Source organism: Vipera berus (assembly GCF_964194415.1).
Source record: "Vipera berus genome assembly, chromosome: 5".
Lineage (NCBI taxonomy): Eukaryota > Metazoa > Chordata > Lepidosauria > Squamata > Viperidae > Vipera > Vipera berus.
This window is the reverse complement of record NC_138207.1, coordinates 60,553,471-60,573,162: the sequence shown is the minus strand read 5'-3', so window position 1 is coordinate 60,573,162 and position 19,692 is coordinate 60,553,471. Positions and strand designations below refer to the sequence as shown.

General features: G+C 37.2%; 1 protein-coding gene across 6 annotated transcripts in view; it reads left to right on the top strand.

Moving 5' to 3' along the window:
* Positions 1–18,430, top strand: part of ATE1 (arginyltransferase 1) — an 85,138-nt gene extending 66,708 nt beyond the window's left edge. For all 6 annotated transcript variants that reach the window (XM_081328972.1, XM_081328968.1, XM_081328971.1 and 3 more), the window contains 2 exons: positions 2,439–2,559; positions 17,047–18,430. In XM_081328972.1, coding sequence (XP_081185098.1) covers positions 2,439–2,559; positions 17,047–17,225 — 300 coding nt within the window. In that variant the 3' untranslated portion in view covers positions 17,226–18,430. The remainder of the gene's footprint in view (positions 1–2,438; positions 2,560–17,046) is intronic.
* The last annotated feature ends 1,262 nt before the right edge of the window (positions 18,431–19,692 follow it).

Genomic DNA, 19,692 nt, shown 5'->3' with positions numbered 1-19,692 from the left:
TCAGGGCGGCTTACAAGCTTAGCAGTAGCCTTCATTCTATGTATATGCCTGCTTATTAGGGCTTTCGCCCCCCCCAGCAGCATTATTACAAAGTCAGCTTATTGCCCCCAACAGTCTGGGTCCTCATTTAACCTACCTTGGAAGGATGGAAGGCTGAGTCAACCTTGAGCCTGGTGGGATGCGAACCTGCACTAATTGCAGGCAGCTGGTGTTACTTAAGGAGGCATTAGCCCACTGCTCCACCAAGGCTCTTAAATGAATATATGCAGTGGGCATTTCCTGCCAGAAAATGGCAAAATAGTTGCAAATCATGGTTACATAACCTCAGAACTCTGCAACTGATCATAAATGCAAGCTGGTTGCCAAATGCCTGAAATGCAATTGTTGTGGCAGTGTTGTGGTGGCAGACATAACTTCAAGGATAGATTGTAAGCTTTTTAAAAAAAAACTCTACACTCATTAAATGACTAGTCGTAAGTCAAGGATTACCTGTAAGTAAAGGTTGCCTTTGATTCACTATACAATCATGAGGTTGGTATTTATTCCATATTTATAGTTCTTGTTATAGTTAAGTTTGCTTGCCTGATTTGTCTAGTTTCAGCATCAGTTAGGCTTTTCTGTGCCTAAAGTTGAAATCTTCTGTGCTGAAAGGATGTAATATCACCTAATATTTGGCATTATTATGGGTAGTTTGATTTTCTTTAAAATAGTTTTTCATACATTCTGTATAAATGATTATCCTGAACATAGTTATTTGGCTCAAAAATTACCTCTTCCACATTCGGATGACTAACCTGATTGGTAAAATATGGGCTATTTCAGATTTTATTTTATACAAAGAAAAATGCTCCAAATATTTAACATTGAGATTGTGTTATAGAAAGAGAGCCATTTTGGTCTATGGTAGAAAAAAAATCAGGAGCAAGAGCTTCTTTTCCAGCTAACAAATTTTATTAAAAGGTATAAGCTTTCATGAGCAAATTTTATTAAAAGGTGCCAAGTTTCATGAGCTTCACCCAGTGGTGGGATTCAAATATATGAACAACCAGTTCTCTGTGTGGATGCCGCTTCCGGAAGTCCATTCTGGGCCTGGGCAACAAAAAAAATAGCTACCGGTTCTGCCAAAGTGGTGCGAACTGGCTGAATCCCACCACTGGCTTCACCTTGCTTCACGCACTTCATGGAGTAGATAGTGCTTTTAATAAAATATGTTAATCAGAAAAGCTGCTACTTCATTTTGATTAAAGTGGCACTATCTGTGGTGAAACAGATGTGTCAGGAAAGATTTAATTTTACAGAACTGCTTTTAAGATTTACTTCAATTGATGGATTATATACCAGTGAGGATGCTGGTTTGCTTCTAGTTTTGGGCTTTAGTTTTGAAGGGAAAGAGTGGTTTTGGAACAAGTAGTCCAGATGTAGCATTTCTCAGCAACTCCTTTCAAAGAAGCTGCCACTTTTCCTAGACATGGTTGTCCTCCACTATTGCAGCAGCATCCTCAGAGCATTTGAGTTAATAAATTCCTTACAGGTGCTAAATCTGGACCCTTGTGCACTCTTAAAACACCCTTTTGCTTTTAAATCCAAAGCAGTACCCATCCTATTAACTTCATTATCTTTACACATCATGTAAATGACTATGGTTGAAGTAACATTGACATAAGCGATCACTATTTTCATTTTATGTAAATATCCTGATTTTTTTTGTTTTTTAGCCTTTCAGCTAGAATTAATTTCCATTTGGTTAAGACAGATGAAGTGAAAGAGAAGATTTGAGAGTTCATTCTCCAGATTTGCTTTCCCCAACTTGATACCCTCCAGTTGGGTTGGGGTTGCAAATGCTAGAATTCTCAGCCAGTATGGTGAAATGGCAGAAATTCTGGGACTTGTAGCTTCAAGGTGACAGCTCAATGTGTATTTTATTTAGTATTGGGTTCATTCTGTTTTATCTTCTCAAAACAATAAACTATCCTACAAATTGTTCTTAATGTGCAGTATATTTTTGTTACAGCAGCAGCCAGCCAAATTAAGATAATTGTAATTACTATTACCTTTGCAGTATCAATTTTTTTTTAAAAAAGAGATGCAGTAAAAGATAAAGAGACCCTCCAATATTCATATAGATATGTCCATTTTTTCTTCTTTCCAATGTACATTGCAGTCTTCTAAATGGTCTCCTAAGCTCCTCAGTCAAATTTCCCAGGGGATTCCTTGTGTTTTCATATCCAAGCACAAGCCAAGTATTTTTTTTTAGATTGGCCAAAGTTGGACATCCCAGCAGAAAAGCTACATGCTTAATAGTAATTTACATTTGTCTACACGTACTATAACAGGATTGTTTTATTAAGTTTTCATATCTATATTACGCAGGAGACATCTTGGACAAAGAGATATTTGAATTTGATAAATGGCATGCTATTGTTTACTTGATTTTTCAGGGACAGTATAGACCTTCTGATTTACTATGTCCAGAGACATATACTTGGATATCCCTTGAGCAGTGTCTACCTTCCCTTGAACGTTCAAAATATTCTCGCCTCAATCAAGACTTAAAAATAGGTATGTGCATAACTTTAGATCATTGGATCCTTTGCATTTTTAAAAAAGATTGTTTAACTAAATAGATCACCTTCAGAGTGTTATCAGTTTATAATGTGACTGTATTCCTTTAGTGTCTTTCCCAAGCTATTATGTTACCTAAGAAAGAATCCTATGGTCCATTTCATATATTCACCAGTGTCAAGTGCTGAAAAAACTTGATGGTGATGGAATAATGAAAACACACATACATGTACATATAGCTTCATTGAGCGAACCGTTCCATAAGAAAGCCCTGTTAAATATTTGTACCCTGTGCAGTGTGACATTTTGTGTAAAGGTAAAATGTTTGTAAGAGGTAATGTGAAGAAGTAGGAAGAACTTACGCTTTCCACTATTCCACTATTTCATTATCTATTCCTGAGGAATGTATGAATTAGGCACAGTCTCACATTATATGATATTATAGATCTGAAGAAAAAATAGCCTTCTCTTTGAAAAGCCCTATTTGTGTCCCACACAATATTTTTATGCTTCTTTAAAATTTGAAGCTTTTCCTGGCATTGACCTTTAGGCAAAATCTATTTTTTTTCCTAAATTATTTGGTTACAGAAATAAATGATTCTTTATATAAATATGAAAGTGCTTGTTTGTTTCTGAATACTTTATCCAGAAGAAAGTAAATCAATTTATAGTTGGTCAGAGTTGTTTTATCATGCTGTTTTCCTTGAACAGTACAGCATATAATGAGGAGTTTTCTGACTTTGGCTGATCTGTAAAGCCTGAATTAATTCTGAGATTAAAACAATGCCAAAACAGGCATTGCATGTAACAAGAAGATTACACCGCATTATAAATTGAATTCAAGTGAAACCATTTGACTATGAGACAGACAAAATGCTGCCTTGAATAGGTGGTCTAGAAAAGATTGCTAAGATGAAGGAACTAATACCCAAATAACAACAATGATCTTAGCTTAAAGAATTTGAACATTCGTACCAATTCTACCGTACTTCAAAATAATAAATATAAAAGTCTGCCTCTTTATCCATACTGAATACATAAGTCCAGACACAATGTGAATTCATGCTTGGATCCTGTGGCTTAAGGAAATTAAAACATAATGCCTTCTATGAACAAGAGTCATCAAGATTTGTGCAGCTACTGGCATGAAGGAAGCAGTCCACCATTCCAGAGCTTGTCTCCTGCAGAATACTTCCTCCTTTACAGCCATCAGATAAAAAAGGCTTTAATTACTGTTTAGTGAATATAAATATCAGGTTAGACAGATAGTGGTATGCTCTGTTTCACATGCTATACTTTGCTATAACGATGTGCGTTATGCAGTTGAATTCATAACAGAGTTTGGTAGATCACTCAATTCATAAAATAGTTGTCAGAATTGAACAACTAAGAGGACAGAATTTATATTTTCCTATTACCAGTATCTATAAATGACCACCAGATTACTTTGTTTCAGAAATAATGTATCATTCACTGAATATGGTGAGATAAAAATATTATTTATTCTAATATTGATACTTGTTAGCTAACTTTGGAAGAATTCATTTATTGGTGGTCAGTTCTTCAAACCAATAACACCATAATCTATCATGCCAAAAATTGATTCTACAGATGTGTAACCGTATAGCAATTAGTGGTGAACACCTATTGCTATAATGGCTATCACGAATATTTGACTTTTTTCAGATTGGGAGCTGAGTTGGCTTTAATAGCACATAAGAGCTAGTGAGTGAAACCAAAGTCTCTTTGTCTCTCTGCGTTTCTCTTTCTCTCTTAAATTAAACCTTTTTAAAATTAAAGAGAATTAATATGATAATTCTTCAAGTTCATATTGAATAATTTGCTCCATCTATCAAACCAAAACCAACCATCTGGGAATACATTTTAGAGAGTTCTACTTACTTATAATTTTCAGACGTATCATGCAACCTTGGTCTCAGTATACTTCTTGTTTAAGCAGTTCAAATGCACTTTACTTTTCTAGTATTAAAATGCCTTTTAAACAGCTACAGTGCTAGGAAAAAATGGAAAGGAGTCTCTCTATAACAAAGCAAGCATCATCTTCACTGGTTTGGATTTAAACACTAGTTATATTAACACAGATGTAGCCAATTGTGGACAGTAATTAATATTTATATGTTACTTATATGGAAGGGTATAGGTCTATACGTATAGTTTATAGTTATAGTTTATTAAATTTTTATACCGCCCTTCTCCCGAAGGACTCAGGGCGGTGAACAGGGCATATAATAAAAATACAAAAGTACAAAAGTTAAAAAAGAATTAAATTATTGCCCAAAATAAAACAGTAAGAATATACAAATATTAAAACCCTAAGTTAACTCCCCATCAGGCCAGGCCAGCTTGTTCGAATAAATGGGTCTTTAACCCGCGCCGGAAGGAGCGGAGATCCGGTGCCATCCGGAGCTCAACCGGCAGTTGATTCCACAGAGCCGGGGCGCCCACAGAGAAGGCCCTCCCCCTGGGGGCCACCAGCCGGCATTCTCTGACCGGAGGCACCCTGAGGAGGCCCTCTCTGTGGGAACACACAGGGCGGAGGGGAGTCGATGCCGGCAGCAGGTGGTCCCCGAGGTATTCCGGACCCATGCCATGTAAGGACTTAAAAACCATCACTAAGACCTTGAACCTCACCCGGAAGACAACTGGTAACCAATGCAGCTCGCGGAGCAAAGGTGTAACATGGGAGTACCGGGAAACTCCCAAGACAACTCTCGCGGCCGCATTCTGTACCAGTTGGAGCCTCCGAGTGGTCTTCAAGGGAAGCCCCATGTAGAGAGCATTGCAATAGTCAAGACGAGAGGTCACGAGCGCATGAGTCACCGTACACAGGGCATCCCGGTCTAGATAGGGCCGCAACTGATGCACCAGGCGAACCTGAGCGAAAGCCCCCCTAGTCACGGCTACTATGTGATCTTCTAAGGTAAGCCGTGAATCTAGGAGGACTCCCAAGTTGCGAGCCCTATCCACAGGGGGTAAAGACTCACCCCCCCCCATAGAAAGCGATGGAACATTTTGAATATCCCGGGATGCTGGAATGTACAGCCACTCAGTCTTGTCAGGGTTGAGTTGAAGTCTGTTCCTCCCCATCCAGACCCGAACCGCCTCCAGGCAACGGGACATCACAGTGAGGGCATCACTGGGGTGGTTTGGGGTCGAAATAAAAAGTTGGGTATCATCGGCATATTGATGATACCCAACTCCAAAACCACGAATGATCTCACCCAGCGGTTTCATGTAGATGTTGAACAGGAGAGGCGAGAGAACCGACCCCTGAGGAACTCCACAAACGAGAGACCTAGGGGCCGATCTCTGCCCCCCTGCCAACACCGACTGCGAACGTCCCAGGAGATAGGAGGAGAACCACCGAAGAACCGTGCCTCCCACTCCCAATCCCCTGAGACGCCGCAGCAGGATACCATGGTTGATGGTATCGAAAGCCGCCGAGAGGTCTAATAGGACTAGGACAGAGGAATATCCCCTATCCCGGGCCCTCCAGAGATCATTCACCAGAGCGACCAATGCCGTATGTTTTATATAATATGTTTAAATGTGTTATATATGTATACACTTTGAGAGCAAGCAACTAAATTTCATTTTTAATGTGTGTCATTATGTCCACAGTAGAAAAATGACAATAAAAGTTAGCTATCTATCAATTGGTACCGATTGTATTTTGCTCTTTACTTTGCAAACTGCAAGACACAGATGCATAGAAGCCAAATAAATAAAATAACCATAATAAAATAAATAAAATAGTCCTGAATACCAATGCAATGTTCCTCAGACTTTTACGATGGAAAGAATTATCATAAAGAGGTACTTGACCTTTTAAAGCTTATGTAATTTTGAAACGGACATGATCGCAGGAATAAGATATACTGAACAAACTGTTCTATATGCTTATAAAAGATTGGTTAGGATTTTCTAGCATTGTCTTATTTGCTTCCTTTTTATAAAGAAGCAAATTACACTTTGTCCATTGAAAAGACAATATAGGCGGCATGGTTATTGTAGTTATTGCCAAATAATAAAACGTGTTTATATATATTGATGTAAGCAGCAAAATTTTACATAGCCTCTAATAAGGCAAGCCCATATCCCAAATTTCTTAAGAATATATTGTAAATAAATTTTATTTTTTAATAAACAAAAAGAATGGTTGGATACATAAATAATTTTAATGTATGTTGATGCTGCCTTTGTGATGGAGAGGTTTAAAAGAACCCCTTGAAAGTTGTGAAACAGACTTATTTTCTCATAGTTCTTAGCAAAACCTAGAAGGTTATTGTTCCATGAGTTACAGAAGAGGAAAAATGTGTTGATATATTCCCAGAATTGCTGTAGCTTCTTACATTTTGGATCTTGCATCTGTTCTTAATCAACTTTATAAACACTTGAAGGCATTTAAAGTTCACAATCCAACATGATCCTTGATTGTAAAATATGTTTAAACAGTACCGATAGTGCTAATGAGCTGTATCCAAATTTGTCAACTGAATTTTAGTATATGCAAGGAAACCCTAATAAGTAGATGGATCACTGATGGCTAAATAATTCTAGCTATGCTGTGATATTAAGAAAAGAGAACATTTTTTTCTCAACAAAGAAGGATTGTTATGTAAGCAATGTTAATGTTTGCTAATAAATAATAATTCTCCAAATGAATGGAAGCATGTTTATGCTGATTATAATTTTGTAAGATTTCAGTTTCCCATCAGCTAGAAGAATAAAAATGGAACTAGTGTTAGAATAACATTTATTGTGTTCATAGGATGAAGTCTAAAGCTATGTCTTAGGAAACAAACTATGTGGAAAGTCTAAATATCACTTCAACATTACAGTGCTATATATTCCATGGGGATGATAGATGACTGACTTCAGCCTAATGCTTCTAATGTGTATGCCTGAAAAGGGATTGTTTAAAGACACATTATACAAAAGTGGTGCTGGAACTACCTACATTGTTGTGTTTTGCATACCCATTGCTTATGATTGTGTGGGATGGAATTCCCAGCAGTGCTCTATATATTGCTCCTTGCTGACTTGTAAGAAGCCTAATCTGCTATCCAGAGGCTATATCCAATAATGCAATGCTTGTTATATATCTGTATTTATTAGTTATCCTTTACTTCCAACCATATTTAAATAGAAGGGATTATGTATTATAGGAAATCAAGACTTAGCACTCATTGAAAGCAAAGATAATGAAACAAAAACTCATATTTTGGACACATCATTTGGGCTGATATATCTGAAAAATATAATACTGGACAAGGTAGAAGGAAGTAAAGAAGCTGACAGTTGCAAGAATTGTATAATGCAGCAAGAGACAGCACAACTTGAAGAACCTATATCCACAGAGTCACCACAAATTTACTATAACCTGACAAAACATAACAGCAAGCATACTTTTCTTCATCCAATCTCCTTTCAAAATGGCCACAAATATCTTAAGTCCCTTAGCAGCCAGCAAATTGCAATCTCTTACATTATATCCTATCCTAAGTCCACATAGTAAGGCAAGAGGCATGAACCAACAACCGAGATAAAAAATCAGCTGAGAATACTTAAAAGCAGACAACAGCATAGCTTAGAGTCTGGTCAAAAAAGTGAAATACACAAACTGGTTAGGCCCAGAGAAGAGTCCAGTGTTTGAAACAAAATTAAGTACGATTTGGAATCAAGGAACAAAATTGTTTCAGGATTTGACTGCCTCCAGACAGAGGCTTAATTGCTGCTAGTTAAAATATTGGACTCTTCAGAAGTTACATCCTATAGTACCTTGATCCAAAGGTGTTCTTCCAAGCAGTTAAGCATTTCTTTGTTTCTACCCTTTGGCTCTGTATATAGTAGTGTCGAGGTTTGCCCAAATTGGGGAAACCTTCCTTTACTGTCCCAGCTTGGTAACCTTGGACTATAACTTCTCCAGGATTGGAGAGATGAGGATAGTGGAAGATGATTCTGCTGATATCTCAGTGGCACCAAATTTTAAGATTCCTTACTCTTTCCCTGTTCTAACTCTTTTTTCCTGGACAGAGATTCATCCAGGCAATGCTAGCATTCGTATATTTAAAATATAAATATTGACCCAAACTTCTATCATGAAAAATGATTAATCTGAATTTAAAAAGTAGCATAGTATGCTGTATATACGCTCCATGGTATTTACTTGTAAAATTGATCCTGATGGAACCATTTATACTGTAGTCAAGAATAATATTTTTATGTGTCATTCTTTAACAGCTGTAAAAGGTTTTTAGATTCCGTTATATTCAGTTAGAGCCATTCTGTTTAAGGGTTACAATGAACAAAGTGATTTTTTTTTCTTTCGACTGGCTCTTGGCATTGGAACAATAGCTGAATTCAAACTGACTAACTAGTACTGTTGCTGTGACAGGAACTCTTATTTGCTTTTTTGAGATTAGTTTATTCATAAAGCTACATTAAAAGCGTGTGGGGAGGATTGATAGTATTAATTTAACTTGAGGGGGTGGTTTGGTACTTTTGATCTCATTTATTCTAAAATTTACTGTTTTTTTAAAGACGAGCTAGATAGACTTAAAAATGGAATAAACTGTTAAAGTTCTGGATTATAATTATTTTGTGTATGTGTATATTGTCAACTTTGAAAATGAGCATGGCTGCAGCCATCTTTCTTAATCATTTTTGGTTGACACATTGAAAGAAGGGAGAGGGGATTGCCAGGGGCTTCGCTAGTCAAAATAAACCTGTCAAGCCCCGTGGGCTCGACATTAACGGGTTGGGGGACGATGATACTTGGGGAGGTCAGTGATGCTGCCGAACAGCTGAGAGGTTCCTCGGCTTGGCGCCAGGTCGGTGATGAAGCTGAACGCCAAAGGGGTCTCTTGGTTTGGCCGCCAGACAGCTGTTCGGCACAGGAAACCCCGACGGAAGCTAGAGGCAGGGATGATGCCAGGGGAGACGATGGGGATGGTCCTATCTGCTCTGCGAAACCACGAAACAGCTGAGCAGCCACGCCTCCGACAAACAGCTGATTGGTGCAGAAACGACACCCGGCAGCGAGGACTGAACAGCAGACTGGAGAGGAGAGCCAGGGGCCTGTGTTGCTGCTTTTCAAGTTAATCACCAGATGCTGGCTAGTTAGATGGGTGGAGCTGAGGGGAAGGACTGTATGTAAGGCACTGGGAGAAGATCACTCCCAGCGCTGATTTTGTTTGCCGTAATTAAAGCCGGTCAGACCGTTCCAGTTTTGCCAGTCACCTTGTTGTCCACCACTTGCTTTCTGTGGGAACCAGGAGTTAGTAAGGACGCTGACACAACCTTTGTCCCGTGGGAACCAAGGTCATTGACTGCTCCCGGGACTGTGGGCTGGGCGTTTCATGAATAGCCCACCAAGAAAATGTATTGGGGAACTAAGTTGCTTGCATAGCCTTAGGGGTGGGATTTCTTAACTTTGTATCGGGGAATTGGTACATGTGTCTTCAGACTTGGTTTCACTTTTGACACGCCAATACTTTGTATTGGGGAATTGTTACATGTGTCTTCAGACTTGGTTTCACTTTTGATGCGCTGATACTTTGTAACTAATAAACATGTTCTTTGAGGAATTTCAAAGCCTTGGAGTTCTGTTTTATTTGTCTCTGTCTGTCGGAACCATGACATATATATGTGTATCTACTGACTGCAGACATCTTCCACAACCTTCATCAACATGATTTCTATTTCTCTCTGGTTTTTTACTCTAATGGATCTCCTTGGTTCTTTTCCTGGAAATTTCAAGATCCAGTAATTAAATTCCAAATGTAACATCAAAGAGGGCAGGACTAGATCAATACCTGGGATGACATGATTATGTTTCTTTTAATTTTCTATAGCACTTTGTTTAGTATAAACAGAAAAAGTTAAACAGGTCACCACATAGCTGTGCCTGATTTTACCATCTTTTTTGCAGCAGTGGTTAAGCGAAATCAGCAGTTTGTCCAATGAGTGTTTCTTTTGCCAGAAAAAATAAATGCCAGAAACCTGCAAAAAAAATCATAATTCACAATAATGCACCTGCAGGATGCTGCAAACAACCATAAATGTGAGCCGATTATCAAATGCCCAAAATGTCACATGACCACGGGAAGTGTGTGCAGCCTTTGGAACTTCAAAATTGGGTCTGAAATACCCTTTGGAGGAGGCTGTTGTATAATTTATACAGTCACTAAGTAACTGGTGGTTAAGCTAGAACTACCTGTAAGTGATATACACACATAAACAAGCAAATAAATGTTGCACAGGGTGTGTTGAATGGAGAACACCACAAATTACTTTTAGAAGTGCACATATCACTCCTGGAACTCTTCAAGGAAAATAGAATGAACTGGCACTAAATAGTTAAAGCACAAAATGTTCTGTACATCTCTATTTTTAATGTTTATTTAGGATTTTAACTATTATTCACCTATTATAATTGTTGCTTTAACAAAGGATAACTTTGTGAGAGCAGTATAAAACATTTTTTTAAAATGAGGTGAGAAGCTATCATTGAGGACATTCTAGTGTGAACTATTTGTGGTCTTACCTACTCTCTGTATGATCTTTATTAAGTGATGGTATTGTACTCAAAAAGTGGCTGCATTTACCATAATCCTTTAAATTATGGTTGCTGGAACAAACCGTTTGTGCTAGTAGGGCAAACATAATGCAAAGCCACAGTGGGGAGCTATTTTAATGAAACCCAAATAAAATGCATCATATAGAAACAGGTTGTGTTGTAGTACTGACTCTTTGTGTAGCTGGCCAGTCTCAACTTGAATGGACTTTGCATTGCAGTTCTAGAATTCAGAAAGTGTATCCTGTGGACATACATGGCCTGCTAATACCTATTGTGTGACTACCGGAGCTCCCACATAATGTTGTGTTTTCCTATATGTTTAGAGTGTATTTTATTCATGAAAGTGTATTTTACTCATGAAATAAGTACACAAAAATGAGTAATTAAAGCATGCTTCTTGACATAGTATGCAGTCTCATGCAACTCTCCAGATAATGGAAATTTTGACTCCCTTCTCAGTTTCTTATTCAATATCTATCTATCTATCTATCTATCTATCTATCTATCTATCTATCTATCTATCTATCTATCTATATCTATATATCTATATCTATATCTATATATATCTATATCTATATCTATATCTATCTATCTATCTATCTATCTATCTCTATCTATCTATCTATCTATCTATCTATCTATCTATCTATCTATCTATATATATATATATATATGGATCTTTGGTCATTTGGGTTTTTTCCCGCGTAGAATTGAAGGTGTAGGAGCAACGTTTCGACGGAATCCTCAGGCTGGTGGCTTCAGCTTCCTTCTTCTGGGAGAAGCATGTGGTAGTGGCTGTTTGTTCCTCTTTTTTAAACTGCCAGAGGGGGTGTGTTCTGTGGGTGGAGGTGTGCTCTGATTGGGTGGGGGATTAGGTGTGTTCTGATTGGGTGGGAGTGTGTTTTGAATGGTGGGTGTGTTCTGATTGGGTGGGTGTGTGTTTTGAGTGGATGGGCTGGTCTCAGCTGCCAGCCTTAGACCTGAGCTGGTGAGTTGTGCTGCTTTTGTTCGGCTTCATGTTTGTGGTGGTGCCATGTTTTTATAGTGGGTGTCAGTTTGCTTATTGTGTGGTTTGGAGGGGTTTAAAGTGGCTGATGTTGCAGCTGTAGTTAGGTTTCTGTTTTGTGGTTGTGCGTCATTATCATTGTGGGTTCGGATTTGCTTTTTGAATGGTTGTGTGGTGGTGGTGTCATGTGATGTTATCATGAGTTTGGGTCTGGTATCATTCTTGGTGGTTGGGACTCGTCTGTCAATCAAGGCGGGTTTCCAAATGGCTGGTAGGCGAGAGGTATCATCTCGTTTGTTCATGCTGTGGGGGTGTTTTTCTATCTCAATGGCTTCTCTGATTATTCTGTTGTTAAAATGTTCAATTTTGGCGATAGTTTTGGTTTTTTTTAAAATCAATTTCATGTCCCGTGGCTTCAAAGTGTTGGACCAGGGATGAAGTTTGTTCTCCCTTTCTGAGTGAGTTTTTGTGCTCTTCAATGCATGCACTTATTCTTCTGTTGGTCTGTCCGATGTATGTGGTGGGGCAGGTGGTGCATGGGATTTCGTATACTCCTTGGTTTTCTAACCCAATTATGTCTTTGGGGTTTCTTAGGATGGTGGATATTTTTCTGTCTGTGTAGAATGCTGTTTTGATGTTGTGTTTTTGGAGGATCTTGCTGATTCTGTCTGTGGTCCCTTTTAAGTATGGGAGGAGGGCTTTGCCATTTTCTTGTTCTCTGTCTTGGGTTTTTGTGGGTGTCTCTCTTCGGATTAAGTTGGTAATCGTGTTTCTTTGGAATCCGTTGGCTGTTAGTACATTAGTGAGAGTGTGTAGTTCGGTTTTTAGGTGTTGTTCGTCAGCTGGGTGTTTTGTTCTGGAGATGAGTGTCTTGGCTACGGAGTTGATCTGTGCTGGGTGGTGGTGTGAGAGTGCATTCAGATAGCGGTTTGTGTGTGTTTTTTTATGGTAGATAGTGTGTCCTAGGGAGCCGTTGGATTTCTTGTAGACTAAGACATCAAGGAAGGGAAGTTGATTGTTAGCTTCTGTTTCCATGGTGAATTGTATTTTGGGGTGTAGGCTATTGAGGTGTGTGAGGAAGTCATCCAGTTTTTCTTTGCTGTGTGGCCAGATTACGAAGGTGTCATCTACGTATCTGAGCCAGAGTTTGGGTTTGTGGTTGGATTTTTCTAGAGTGAGGGTTTCAAAGTGTTCCATGTAGAGGTTTGCGATGACAGGTGAAAGGGGTGATCCCGTGGGTGCTCCTTCCATTTGTTTGTATCTTTGTCCATTGTAGATGAAGTATGTGTTAGATAGGCAGTGGTTGGTCAGATCTAGGATGTGTTTTGGGGGGTTGTATTTATTTAGGATAGCTGTCAAGGCTTCTTTGATTGGCACTTGGGTGTATATATATATATACACACACACACACATATACATATACATACAAACAAACGAACACTGGGATGGAATTAAAAACTAACAGTTTTTATTGCTAAAAAATCAAGCTTTCGTTGGCCAAGTGCCAACGTCGTCAGGATGGAGATGCTGGGGTGGGGAGATTCCGTTTATACTGTTGGTGTCTGCACTGTGCTCATTAGAAGACAAGGACAACATTCACAGGTATGGACACACATGGCTACACACAACCATGCCTTTAATCTAGCAGGGACCGAGGCAATTGCCAGTGACAACACTAAAGGTGGCCGCTTGTTTAAGGAAGCTTGGTTTTCAAACCACTCCTCCATCAACCAGCATATAGACCTCCCCCCTGCATACCAGGCACTAAGAAATTGGGAAGAGGAACGACGTGCACGACATGAAGACAAACAGCACAAGCATTCAGAAATTACCTCATTGCATCAAATCCAAGATTGCACAAGCACACAACCACTCTGCAATGTCGAACACAAGGAAGAAGAGCAACAACCATTTAAGACCCCTGGCATGAGAACATGGACAATGACCAGAGTTATGGCTACAACACATGGAGTTATAAACAATTCACTTTTAACAACAGATACCCAGAGACAAATACGTCCCAAAAACGGATGCGCGACAACTCAAAGAAATACGGCAGACCTCAACAAACAGATCTGAGCATGCTCCATGAGCAGAGTGCAGACACCAACAGTATAAATGGAATCTCCCCACCCCAGCATCTCCATCCTGATGACATTGGCAGTTGGCCAACGAAAGCTTGATTTTTTAGCAATAAAAACTGTTTTAGTTTTTAATTCCATCGCAGTGTTCGTTTGTTTGTTAATTTTAACATGCCTGGGATTCGTATTTTTAATCTTATCAAGGAATATACCAAAGATCCACATACAAACACCCGCGAAAACCTCAGAAAACAAATATCTTACCTCTACGGGGAGTAAATCCACCAGCTAACTAGGACCTACGAAAAACTTGAAGTACGAAGAGCTTCCATTCTGTGTGACCTCACATTCCTACGCAACTGCTGAGATCAAAATTTAATCCCCACATCCTTCCAATTGAAATTCCACTCCAACTCTGCAGCCATCAAACGCATCCTGATAAAAACCGAACTGGCCCTAATCAGAAATGAAGTCCACACAAAAAGATTCCTCCTGGACCGAATCAACAGAGACCTCCTCACACTTCACCTCAAACTCAGCAACAAGATCCACCCCACACTTTGGGACAAATTCAAACAAATTGCATAAATCAAAATAAAATTTACACCAGAAAATAGTGGAAACTAAAACAATAGCAGATGGAATTGGGTTAGAGATTTTGCAACTGTTGTGGTTTGCAGATTGAGCAATCTCAATCTTTGTTCATTTCAATGGTTTTTGTTTGTTTTCTTAATTTATTTGGTAATACTTATGTTAAAAAATTCATTTTTGTATCATCTTTGTTCATTTCAATGGTTTTTGTTTTCTTTATTTGGTAATACTTATGTAAAAAAATGCTACTTATTATTCAGAGAGGTAGCTATAATTTAAAGACAGTTATGAAAATTGTATGACATAGACCATAGCTAAATCAAATTTTATTGTACTACACATATGATTTCTCTTGTTTATGATGAAAGGTGGACATGCACAAGGTGTTATATTCAGTCAGCGACATGCAAGTTTGAAGAACACAGGCAAATTTTTAAAAATAGTTATATGGCAGCTTCAACAAAATCTCGATCTAGGAAAAGTCAAAGTCAGGTAGAAATGGTTCTCCAGTCTTAAATTTCAATGTTTAGTAAAAGAAATAGGATTGGAAAATATGAGAGTCTTGAAATAGGGTCTCTTTATGGGTGTTTGTTTAAAGATATGAATTTTGGTGCCAGAAATATTCAGGTTGCAGCTCCTACTGTATCTAAATTTAAATAACTCTTCTGTTCTTTTTTAAGAAAAATTCATTTTATGATGAACTTCTTTCCCATAATTGAACTTGAAACTAGAATTCTTTGCCTAATGCCCCCCAGAACTTTTGACTAAGGAAGTAGAAATACATAAACCTGATAGAATGTTAGAAAAATATTGTCTACACAAATGGCTAATGTTTCTAAAAGCCACTAACAAGTTGAGTCAGTGTTGGGAATTTGATTGCATTTGTCAACATTAAAGGAAAAGTAAATTTGGGCTTGTTGAACAGCAAGCCTTCACAACATGGAGCCTTCTGTTCCTTTATGGTTTGTTATGTTTGAAACAAAATGATTAAGTAATGATTAAGGGATGCTGTGCTTTACAGATAGGTATCCATATCCTGATATTTGGAAACATTCTCAAGGAGAAAGGAGTCTCAGGTCTTTGTAATATTCTACTGTAATAATGAAGAGGCTAGAGAATGTTGGCACTGTTTTGAGACAAAGCTTTTTCTACTGATATAGGCTGCCAGTTTCCCATAGTGAACTTGTACAATACCTTGAGATTATCAAATGTTTGGATTCGTTCCACTTTCTGTTGATTTGTGTGCTTTTATAAAAACCTGCCTTAAAAGTAGGAGGCCTTTCCATTCCTGCTTTTCATTTTTGCATCAGTTCAGCATATTTTATAAAAATGTGTCCAGATAAATTGTGAAATGGGTCTTAAAGGTTTTAAAGTCCTATCCTAGTTATAATTTGTTTAAAAATCTATTTTTTTTCTTAATTGAATATATAAATATATCTTAGTAACAGATGTTTAGTGTTAAATTTAACAATGGAAAACATTATGTTTTCAGTGATTGTTTCTTGAAAGAAATTGCTTATGCAACTATTTAAATTTTGTTCTCCATTATAACCTATGCTACAAAATTGTATAATGGCACCAATACTATGATTATTTTATTCAGTAATAATAAATAATTTCTTGACATAAAAAATGCAAGCCCACTATGGTTTTATAAGAAAAATAAAATGAGATTAACTTCAAATGGAAAGGTTTTATGTCACAAGGTAATGGGGTATGACTCCTTTCAAGGAACTCTAGTCAAGCATTTTTATGTATTTTGTACATATTTTCATGATTCAATTTTTTTCATTGCTCTAAACTTAATAATAATATTCTTAAAGAGCAAATATCACGTTTTACTGAAGCACAATTAAACTTTTTAAACCTTAGAAAATCTGTTTTGTTTCCTGATATTTATATTAAACATAGCTTGCATACTTGAAAATAGTGGTGATGAAGAAATAAAACCTTTGTATGGTTTCCTGTACTTAAAACCTGAATAGAAGTAATTCAGAGAAGTCCATAAGGCTGTGATAATGCTGCTTATGAAAATCAGGCTTGAAGCTGAAAACTAAAATAAATTCACCGCCCAATATATGATGTACTTTCTAAACATAATATTGCTGCCCTGTACAGTGTGATGTCATCTCAAAAAAAAATCTAACATGTTGTTTGTTCATTTAGCCATTGCAGTTTGTTAATATTTCTGTTTCCTTTTTCAGCTGATGAAGGGATGATGAAGGAACTTGATCAAGTTCAGGTTCTCCATAAGAGATCAGTTATGCCTTACAGGGTGTATAAGAGAAATCGAAAAGGACCAAGTGATGAAGAAATTGTTCAGCAATATGCCACTCTCGTGGGACAGGCATGCTTGGAGAGGATGTTGCTTTTTCGGAGCTGAATATTCATTCTGTAGATCAGGGGTCCTCAAACTTGGCAACTTTAAGACTTGTGGGCTTCAACTCCCAAAGCTGGCTGAGGAATTCTGGGAGTTGTAGTCCACAAGTCTTAAAGTTGCAAAGGTTGGAGACCCTTGCTGTAGATGTTCCAGAACAATGTTTTGTCACACCACTGCAAGATTCCATATCTCTGCTATTTTCTGTTGTTATGCGTATTAAAAAAATATGTACTGTGTATCCTTTCCTGCCTGGGAATGAACATGTTGATAAATTTTAGCATAAAACATTGGTTTTGAGTCTTTATAATTAAGGGTTTGGCAGAATATTATAGCGACTGAGTTCATGAGATTAAAGTCCTTACATTTTCAAATAAGTGAATAGGATGAGTATAAAAGTGAGGGGAACATTTGAAGTAGCATTTTGTAGGTATTTACAGAAGAGAATATTTAAAATCAGCTGGGTGATGAAATATAAGTTGTGAAATATATAAATATTTCAGAAATTTTATATTTTCTTTAACTACTATCAGATAATTAAGTATTTTGTTCTAGTGTTATTTCAGAATTCAGTTAGTCAGATACTTGGAAGTAAGCCAATGTTTTGCACTATGCTTCAGTGTCAAAAACCAACCACTAACTAGTAGAATTGGTGCCTAGGATTGCTATTATATCAGAGGTCCCCAACCTTTTGGGCATCAGGGACCGGTTTCATGGAGAGAAGTTTTTCTACAGACCAGATGGTGCGTGGTTTTAAATGCTGCCTGCATCCCACAGATGGGACTTTGCTTGTCTGTGCGGACTAGTTGCTGGCATGCCGTGGCCCGGTACCGGTCCACAGACCAGGGTTTGGGGACTCCTGTATTATATGACATAATATAAAGCCATCTAATGTGTATCTATGCACTGCATCCTTCAAATTATTCACTGCAGTCTTTTAAATGTTTGCTTTAAATAACATAATTGTATTGTTTTGGGGGGTTTTTTTGTAATTAAATTGACACTGGGAAATGTTGGAATTGAAATGTTTATCAAATTACCAAAGAAATTAATTTAAATATGTAGATTAAAACTATATTGAAGTACATGCCATTTTTCTTTTGTTTTATATTCTTAATGTTTATGTCAATTGTAGCATTCAGAGAATTAGTTTTCAACACACCATTAAAAGATATCTTATTTGACACAGAACAATGTTTTAACTGAGTATTCAGAACTTTTAATGCTATCTATTCTGTATTTTAAGCTGTAAAATACAAGGCTATGAAATGCAACATTCTGCGGTCAGTTTATATTTTTCAGACAACTTTGATTAGTCTTTCTCTCGTTGTCTAATACAGCAGGATACCAGAACATAAAAACCCAGTTATGCATCTAGATTTTGGGATGAAATAATAGTACGCATGGAAATAGCCTTCGTTCAGAAATTGTTAGATGCATGTAGTAGTGCATATTGTAAGTTCATTGAAATGCATACATGTTTAGTTAAATATGCTGATATGTTGTCAGTGTTGTAATTTTGACATTATCAGCCGTTGTTAAAGGGCAAGGGGAAATCACAAATTTTCTTAATTAGTTCTTAATTTTAGTTCTGCGTCCACACTTGTTTGGCATGACCATTAAACATAGTACCAGCCAGTAGCAGTGTGATCCATGAAAGTATGGCTGTCCTATGCCTTTGAAAGTAACATTTCTTCTTTTTTTTCTACATAGTTATTTTTATATGTGCAGATTTTACCCAGAATGAATTCCTTTTTCTCAAAATGATATTTCTAAGCAATATTTCTTATAATTATTTTGAACGTTTTTCAGTTGTGGCTAAAATAAGATTTTTTAAAAAGTTGGGTCAGATTTAGTCATATGTAGAATAAATTCACTGAAATCAGTGCAACATTAATCCCATTGCAGTTTTATTTATACATCACACAATGCAATCTGATAGTATTTGTTCTAGCGTATAGAGTTTAAATAACATTCTAAACATAAAATATAGGAAGTAAAATACATATTATTAAGCCTTTAAGGTAGTAACCTCACCTGAATTAATTTTGCATGGATTTCCTACTCAGAATTTCTAGTTGGAAGATTGGCTGTGTCTTTATTTCTCCTCAAACAACCAAAGGACCCATGCTTTGGAGCAATTATATAATTAAAATTAGACTATGTGTTCATTGGCTGGTTTTTTTTTATCCAATAAAAATAAGTAATATTCGATTGCCACTAGGGGGCACATTCCAACTTGAAAATCATTAATGAACTGTTTGTCATTTCAACAATATTCATTATTATTCTACATCTGGTTTCCCTACAGTTGTTTTTAAAAAAAAAAATATCCTGGAAATCCTGATAAAGAAACCATTATTAGAGTCAACATGTAGAGTCATAAAATAGTGGAGAGATGGTTGAATAAAAATATACAATTGATATACAGTAAAAGCTAAACATTATTTTGTTTAAAACAAAATAACAAAAG